At 42.1% G+C, this 9286-nt stretch overlaps 1 protein-coding gene across 2 annotated transcripts in view; it reads left to right on the top strand.

The window, feature by feature from the left end:
• Window positions 1-636: 636 nt before the first annotated feature.
• FMN2 (formin 2) overlaps window positions 637-9286 on the top strand; it is a 33348-nt gene continuing 24698 nt past the window's right edge. For both annotated transcript variants that reach the window (XM_053458738.1, XM_053458737.1), the window contains exons 1-3: window positions 637-2361; window positions 7344-7507; window positions 8957-9086. In XM_053458738.1, the coding sequence (XP_053314713.1) occupies window positions 657-2361; window positions 7344-7507; window positions 8957-9086 (1999 nt within the window). In that variant the 5' untranslated portion in view covers window positions 637-656. The remainder of the gene's footprint in view (window positions 2362-7343; window positions 7508-8956; window positions 9087-9286) is intronic.

Here is a 9286-nt window from a genome sequence, read left to right as displayed (position 1 = left end):
GTAGATATGCTTATTGTTCATGTTAATCTCTATTCAGTTCTTTAAATATTACTGGTCTAAAATCGGCATCATTCAGTCTTTCTAAAATTAAACTTTGACGACGAAACACTGGCAATGCAGTAGGCTACTTTTTTTTCGCTAGGCACACAAAAAAAAAAAGTTCATCCATGTAGTTAAACTATTAAAGATCTTCTCGCCCTTCTGTTGGATTTCGCTTCTGCTTATGTGCAATCCTCTTATGGTCTACCAGGGTTACTGCTAAAATTGTTCTATTGTGTTTTATGTAAGAATACGTGATGACCACTTACAAGATAAAGTAACTTCACATTAAAGATGTCATTTTTAATTTACTATACATAGCTTTTATGTATATTAGAAAAACTACTTTTTACATACTAGTTCCCAATGAATGTTTTATTAACCATGGGGTAAGGGTATTATGCATCTATGTCTGTGTTTTAAAATGTTTATATTTGATTTTATAGGAGATCAAGCTGTGGGATTCTCTCTGATGCACAATGCAATCTATTCATACATTTGAAATCCTGACCCCTGCAATTACAGAAATCAGTTTCACTGCACCCGGCCCCAGCTTTAGCTTTCCAGCAGGAGGCTGCCTGTGCAGTATGAGGCTGCAGCTGAGCCAGAAGCAGCCTATGGAAGGAGCTGTCTGCAAAGTGCAGAGCCGTACTGAGCATGTCTCTTTAGAGGACCCTGAAAGCAGCTCATTATGCACACAGGCAGCAGATGGAAGAGAAGCGCAGCAAACGTTCGCACCTCGCTCTGCACACAAAAAGAAATACAGCTTTCTACCCAGCCTCTGTTCTGCAGCACTCCGGCATTGTAATGACTTGTGCTCTAGGAACTGCAGATTACTGAGGAAGATGGGAAATCAGGATGGAAAGCTTAAAAAAGCCTCAGGTGATGTCCAGGAAGGATCAGAGGCTGGGCCCAAAGATGGAGAAAATACAAAGAAAGGAGGCAAGAGGACACTGGGGAAACGCGGTGAGCAGCCCGGTAAGAAAAAGAGCAAGTCTGATTCTAGAGCATCTGTCTTCTCCAATTTGAGGATTCGGAAAACGCTGTCCAGGGCCAAAGATGGCACATGTGGTTCCAAGGAGGATGTGCTGGGGAGTCAGGCTCTGCACACAGGAGAGCTGGACAGTGCCTATTCAGTAGCGACAAAAACCCCCGACATCAGCATATCGGCAGATGAAGGGGGGCTGTCTGATACCGATGGGGATCATTTTGACATCCCCCGTGACATCCAGGTTGCTGCTGCTGTGACTGGCGAAGCACAGGAAGGACAAAGGGCCAGCTCGGGCTCTGACACTGATATTTATAGCTTCCATTCCGCCACAGAGCAAGACGATTTGCTTTCTGACATCCAGCAGGCCATCAAGCTTCAGCACTCGCAGCCAGGGGCTTGGGAAAATGACGCAGATCAGCTCCTGTCTAAAATCATGGGAGGGCCTCTTGCCACTTCGCGAACATTGTTTTTGGATGCTGCTGAACAGCTCCCGGCGGATCAGGGCGCAGCGGAGGCACGGGAAAAGCACCGGGATGGGGAGACTGCCGGACTTGAAAGGGATGACCGGGTCACGTGTGAACCTACACCAGAAGCCATTCGAAAAGAGGCATCTCAAAGTCCTGCAGGGGAGATACAGGTACCCGCAAGTGAGGTAGATGTCCCCTCTGCGTCAGCCAATAGGGAGGCAGAGAGCGAGGAGGCATGTCCTCCTACAGCTGGTCCAGAGGCCTGCCCTGTGTTTGTGGAGGATACGGGAGTGCCGAGTACCAATGGAGATGCCGTATCCACTGACGATGCTGGTGAGAGTGATCCGGTCCATCAGGCCTCGGTATCCGATGAGACAGATGGCTTATTCTCTGCAAGCGAAAATCACAAGTTGTCAGCAGATGTGCCTGAGAGCGCTGCGTTCGCGACTCACAGCCGGCATCGAGCTTTCTCAAACAGTAATGGAGTTAAACCGTACCCCACAATTAAGCCGTGTTACATCAAAACCACCACCAGGCAATTAAGCTCCCCTAATCATTCTCCTTTTGGATCGCCCTCCCACAGCCCCCAGTTAAATCGCAAACAGGGCCAGTTCCTTAAGCGTGATAGTTTGATGAGCAGTAAGAAGAGGTCTTGTAGCTTGGCAGGAAATATTAGCAGATCTGCCGACTGGACGGAGGAATTGATCGGGGACCAAAATAAAGATTTAAGGAAAGGGAGTTCAACTGATTTCCTAGTTTATGGACCAAATGGCAAGAGAAAGTGTACAGAAAGCCTGCCAAGTGTTTCGAGGAAGTCATCAAGTGGCTTTGTCCCCGCTCCAACCCTTCCAAATGTCTTCACAGGTAAGAAACGTTTGCTTTCTAGATTGTTGGTATTCATGTATGATTGCGAATGTGCTGGTCTTTTTGTTGTGCAGAGTTTACATACTGTGATTTGATGTGGAAAACTGCTGTATGTGGCAGCTGTAAGTTGCTGTTGTGACCTCCAATACCTTGTTACTTTGGAGAAAGCAAAATTTTAGTCCCAGAGGCTTATGTCTTAATACTTGCAAAGTACAGAGTCCTGCTTGTGTTGATCATCCCTGGGGACCAAGGGAAATGTAGTGTACATTTGCATAAAATGTTCAGCCTGCAGCATTGAATGGGGGGGGCAGATGTGATGTCACTGTAAAATCTAAATTCCCACTATGGGTAAGTATGACATGGTATCTAAAATTCCTATCCGATTTCTACATGTAAACTGCAGGCTTAGTGCTGTGAGGGCTGTGCCCCTTCAGTCCCAGTTCTCTGTTCTGTCATGTGCTTGCCTAACAAGAGTAGATACTGACTAATTATGCCTCTGTAAAGTGTTATGAAACACACACGTTTGCCTGCCTAATGCATTAAAAAAAAAATTTTCTTTTGGGCCCCAGTGCTTTTCTTTCTATCTCCGAAATATTGACAAAACAGTAGGAAATATTTTACACCATCCGGTTTCCTCTGTTTTGGATAAGCTCCCCATTCTTGAAATCACTCGAACCTATCCTTGATCCTCAATTTTTGTAGGACCCGTGAGTGTGATGTGTTAATTTATTGCAGTGTGCCACGCTTTACTGTTTGTGTGTAAATTGCGTATAGTTCTTGTTAGCGTACACTTTTGTCATTAAAATGCAACATTATCCATAAGTACTGTTCAAAGTTACCCTTACTCTAGATCAGGGGTGGGCAATTAATTTTCCCATGGGGCCACATGAGAAATTGGAATGGTTTTAGAGGGCCAGACCTCTACAAACTACAAACTCCGAAGCCTTGTCCATTTTGTTAACTTATGTGCTGTTTAATAAAGTTATTCAAGCCTACGTCATTGGTAGAGGTGCTTGAATAAGTAAGGCCTGAATAACTATTAGCACAGCACAGAAGTGAACAAAATGAACAAGGCTTCGGAGTGCATACCGTATTTTTCGCTCTATAAGACGCACCTGCTGATAAGACGCACCTAGATTTTAGAGGAGAAAAAAAAGGAAAAAATATTTTGAGCTAAAAAACGGGCTAAAATATTTATTACAATAACTGAATAAGCTATGAACACAGTAAGACAGACACAGTAAGACACACACAGACACAGTAAGACACACACAGACACAGTAAGACACACACAGATACAGTAAGACACACACAGACACAGTGAGACACACACAGACACAGTAAGATACACACAGACACAGTGAGACACACACAGACACAGTGAGACACACACAGACACAGTGAGACACACACAGACACAGTGAGACACACACAGACACAGTGAGACACACACAGACACAGTAAGACACACACAGACACAGTAAGACACACACAGACACAGTAAGACACACACAGACACAGTAAGACACACACAGACACAGTGAGACACACACAGACACAGTAAGATACACACACACACACAGTAAGACACACACACACAAACACAGTAAGACACACACACACAGTAAGACCTCCCTCCCTAACCCCCCTTCTCAGTATCTCCCCTCTAACTCCCTAACCCCCCCTTCTCAGTATCTCCCCTCTAACTCCCTAACCCCCCCTTCTCAGGATCTCCCCCCCCCCGCCCCGGTCACTTACCTTAAACTCCTGTGTTGGAAGCGTGAGGCGTTTGTCTCGGGTGCCGGCGCTTCACTGCTGATCGCCGGCGTCTGACGTCATATGCCGGCTCCCAGCGTAAAGCGCCGGCACCCGAGACAAACGCTTCCAACACAGGAGTTTAAGGTAAGTGACCGGGGCGGGGGGGGACACCGGACTCATTGGTGAGTCACCAGGACACTCTTTGCGGGCCGGTCCGAGCTATTCAGCGGGCCGGATGTGGCCCGCGGGCCGTGCTTTGCCCAGGTCTGCTCTAGATAATTCTATTATCCATAAAGTTTGACAGGAACACTTAATTGTTATGTGACACAAGAACAGTCGCTGATATGTTGTTGCTATAGTTACAATTATTTTTTGTGTACATGAAGTTGTCGCATTTATTTGTTCACTAAAACTCACCGACCTAATGCACTTGTTAATGTTTTGCATCTATGTTTCTTGCAAGCATTTAATGTATTTTTATATTTTGTGTAGGTGTTTCAATTCAAGAAAATGCTTTAAATGCCTTTTACTTACTAACTAAGTAGCAGTTATAATACCAGCATTATTGAATTTGTGATGGCTACTGGGGAGCCTGTTCTGGGCATAAAATAATTTGTACTTATGCAGCCAGGTAAACCGGCAATTCCAATTAAAATAAATCTTACTCTCCATTATATATCTCACAAAAGTGAGTACACCCCTTGCATTTTTGTAAATATTATCAATTATTATATCTTTTCATGTGACAACACTGAAGAAATGACACTCTGCTACAATGTAAAGTAGTGCATGTACAGCCTGTATAACTGTGTACATTTGCTGTCCCCTCAAAATAACTCAACCATTAATGTCTAAACCATGGCAACAAAAGTTAGTACACCCCTAAGTGGAAATGTCCAATTGGACCCAATTAGCCATTTTCCCTCCTCGGTGTTATGTGACTCATTAGTGTTACAAGGTCTCAGGTGTGACTGGGAGCAGGTGTGTTAAATTTGGTGTTATCGCTCTCACATTCTCTCGTACTGGTCACTGGAAGTTCAACATAGCAATGTCGTATCCAGCGGTTGTCTTTGGGAAATAGACGTGTGCTGCCAGCATTGCTGCAGAGGTTGAAGTGGTGGTGGGGGGTCAGCCTGTCAGTGCTCAGACCAAATGCCGCACACTGCTTCATATTGGGCTGCATGGCTGTCGTCCCAAAAGGAAGCCTCTTCTAAAGATGATGCTCAAGAAAGCCTGCAAACAGTTTGCTGAACACAAGCAGATTAAGGACATGGATTACTGGAACCATGTCCTGTGGTCCAATGAGACAAAGATAAAACTTACTTGGTTCAGATAGTGTCAAGCGTGTGTGATGGAAACCAGGTGAGGAGTACAAACAAGTGTGTCTTGCCTACAGTAAAGCATTGTGGGAGTGTCGGGGTCTGGGCCTGCCAGCAATGGGGAGCTACAGATCATTTAGGGAACCATGGATGCCAATGTGTACTGAAGCATAGCATGATCCCCCTCCCTTCGGGGACTGAACCACAGGGCAGTATTCCAACATTATAACGACCCCAAAAAGCACCTGCAAGAGGACCACTGCCTTGCTAAAGAAGCTGAGGGTAAAGGTTTGGCCAAGCATGTCTCCAGACCTAAACCCTATTGAGCATCTGTGGGGCATCCTTAAACAGAAGAGGACTTCTGTGGCAACCTTTGAAACTCTGGTGAACTCCATCCCCAAGATGGTTAAGGCAGTGATGGAAAATAATGGTGGCTACACAAAATATTGACAGTTTGGGCCAAATTTGGACATTTCCACTTAGGGGTGTACTCACTTTTGTGAGATACTGTGTATATATAATATATATAATATATGTGAAGAGACCAAATGTACTTCTAAGAGATGCTTGGTGATCACTGTCCTGGACAGCAGACTTCTTCTAATATTTATTACGATACATATATGAAGCTGATTTTTAAAAGTTGTCATCAATATAACTAAACAAATTTTTTTTTTTTTTTTTTTTTTTTTTTTTTTTACACCTGCTTAGATAAAATGTATGCATACGGATATGACCCATACAGGCAGGAATTTGGGGTTTAATCACGAAAGCATAGGGTTGCAGGACAGTTTGCAGTTAATGCATTATGAAGGTCCATCTGAGTTAGCCCTATATAATATATAGTTCAGTCGGTGAGAACTTCTCTCAGCTTTCTTAGCATTAAATCTGTGCAGCTTGTAGAAAGTCATCATACTTTTAATAAAAAGCCAAGAATTTTTAACACTACTCGATTGTCTCCTTTTTCTCTTCCGTCAGTTGTGTTGCTGGATAGTTGTTTAGCTAGATGGAATGTTGGCAGTGAATGATGTCTGAGGAATGTGATACTAACAATGGAAAGATGTGAGTGGGCTATTTTGTTGTAGGGAAAAATTATGAAATTTCAGTTGGAGTTTGATAATTTGCCAGATCTTCCACCTAATTACTTGAAGGTGGCATCTATCTTTCTGATCTTACAAACACGATGCCCTGGCTTGTTTTTGCTTTGTTCAGAATACAGGTGTGACAGAGGTTGTCTGTATAGTTTTATAGTGTTAAAAAATCTGAAGCCATTCGTACCCTTACTACAGAATATGTATAATCCGTAGTTGTGAGGTCCCATACATCTCCCTTCTACTGTCTTACAAATGTTTGTATGTGCTGAATAGTATAATACAGTATAGGAAATATTTTTTTCTTTTAAGTGTGGTATGTCATATATTTTGTATATCTACACTATATGGACAAAAGTATTGGGACACTTGACCATTACACCATCAAGGACCTTGATGACATTGCATTCTTAATACATAGACATTAATATGTAGTTGGTCCCCCCCCCCCCTGCAGCTATAACAGCTTCCAAAGGATGCAAGCCTGGCCTTCTCTTCCAACATCTGTGCCTGACCTCACAAATTTTCTACTGGATAAATGGGCAAAAAATCCCACAGAAACTCCTCCAAAATCTTGTGGAAAGCCTTCCCAGAAGAGTGGAAGCAATTTTATAGCTGCAAAGGGGGCGCCAACTACGTATTCATGTCTATGTAGTTAGAATGTGATGTCGTCCTAAATGTGACCATTACACCAATGCTTGTTGTCTATGTAGTGTATATTTTTACATATAATAACCTCACACGCTTATATATCTTAAAGTATCTATGCAAGGGTTATCCAAAGCTTACATTAAAATATTTTATTTCAACGCAGGTCGCACTTTGCTGGAAAAATTATTTAGTCAACAGTCAAATGCACCAGAAGAAGCAGAAAAACTATGTTCTCAGATTATTGCTCTGGGCCTACTGCTGCCATTCAGTGACTGTTTCCGTGAACAGTGCAGTAAGAGTGCACCCCAGATTCCAACTACGTTCAATGTAAGTTTGCAGTTTTTATGTATTCTTTACCTTTCTTTTTTCCCTTGCTGTTTAGTATTTATGCAGCCAGTTGTACACAAACCTTAATTCAGAAAAACCTGCAGTTCGGGCATGTGAAGAATGGATTGTTATTCTCAAGAATGATGTGTTCCTTTTACTAGTGGCTAAGAGGCCTATGCATGCATTCTTGGGTGTGAATTGAGTTGAAGAAAAGTTGGGGGGGTTTTATGCTTTACAGTAAAACTTTTGAATTCTCCAAGCTGGTCCAAGAATTGCAGTTGTGGAAACTCTCACTCCATGAAAATAGACAGAACAGGATTATGTGTAACCCCTTTGTCTTTTCAGAGAGAGAGGGTGGAAATAATCCTGCGTGGTTTTAAAGGAACAGTCTTGGAAGCCTGCCCCCCCCAGTTAGTAAAAGAGACGCACTAAGAAACTGCTGCTAAGCCCCAACTATTCGACACCAGGGCTCAAGTCTTCTGCCACAAATAAGGCAAATATAATATTGGGAGTTCAGGAGGAGTCTCTGAACTAAGCAGATCGGAGGCTTAGATGTAATCTAAAGAAAAAGTAGTTTTACAAATGTTTAAATCCATTTTGTTACACTGGGAACATGAAATGCAGTTTATATAAAAATATGCTTGAAATAAAAGTACAGCTTATTCAGTAAAAGACTAAATTTGTTATTTAAAACCAACAACATGCAACAAAATAAATGAAGAAACCATCAACACAAAAAACTAATCTCTAATTCTCTCTGGGAGAGCAATCACCAAATCAGATTTTGTACCTTAGCACCGACTGCAAATGGAAAAGTTAAGTAACTGGTATTATTTGTGCCACATTGCATCTTTCATAAAGGTCTTCATGTTATATAGTTTGAATGCCATGTCATAACAATACTATTTTTCATTGTAAAAGAAGATATTCCAAAAAAAAAAATGGCTTTGGGGGAAAAAAAACCTGTGTGGTCCCCACATTAGGATTTATGTTCTGTACAGCCATGCTGAATTCGGCCTGTATGGGTCTGGTACAAAAAGAGCCTTCAAGAGTGAATGTGGCCAAAATCTAAAAGGTGTCCAGGAAAGCATTAACTTTTATCACAATTAAGCATCCCATGGACAATTATTAATAGTAATAAAAATGGTGGGAGTTCCCATTTTAAAGGCATTTATAATAAGGAAATAATTTCCTGTGGTGTAACATTGCTTAGATGTGACCCATTTTTGACACAGAGACAGGTCTACAGATTTGAGGAGGTTAGTTCATTACGCCAATGAAAAAAATGGAACAATAAAGCTGCACAATGTTATAATAATACTGCCCTTAGGCCTATTAATTGGTAGCTAACTCATTTTCAGATGTTTCTGTGTCTCAAATGCTCATTTTACCGCCCTCCCCATTTTTTTTTTAATTATTTTATTTATTTTTATAACCCCTGTTCAATAGCAAGACCAGCTTTACACGTGGGCTGCTGTTAATCAACCAACTCATTCTCTGGATTACTTAGAAGGTCATTTTCCACAGAGAATTCCGACAACATGGCCTCCGGTCTCCAAGGAAACCGATGCAGACACAGGTATATTTTGCTTCCCGTTTGAATTTTGGAGATGAATAAAGTATCGGTGTTTTGTTTTTTTGTTTTCAGGGATTTGGTTTAAAACAAAGCTTTGCATATAATTTCAGAATTGCAGTGGGCCTCCATAATAATCCTAGCGGTAGGTAGAGGATCAAAATAAGTATTAAAACTTTCCCTCCTTACAGATTCCATGTTCCTTT

Source organism: Spea bombifrons, chromosome 3 (genome assembly GCF_027358695.1).
Source record: "Spea bombifrons isolate aSpeBom1 chromosome 3, aSpeBom1.2.pri, whole genome shotgun sequence".
Lineage (NCBI taxonomy): Eukaryota > Metazoa > Chordata > Amphibia > Anura > Pelobatidae > Spea > Spea bombifrons.
Note: the sequence above shows the minus strand (reverse complement) of the source record. Positions and strands in the feature narration are given on the sequence as shown.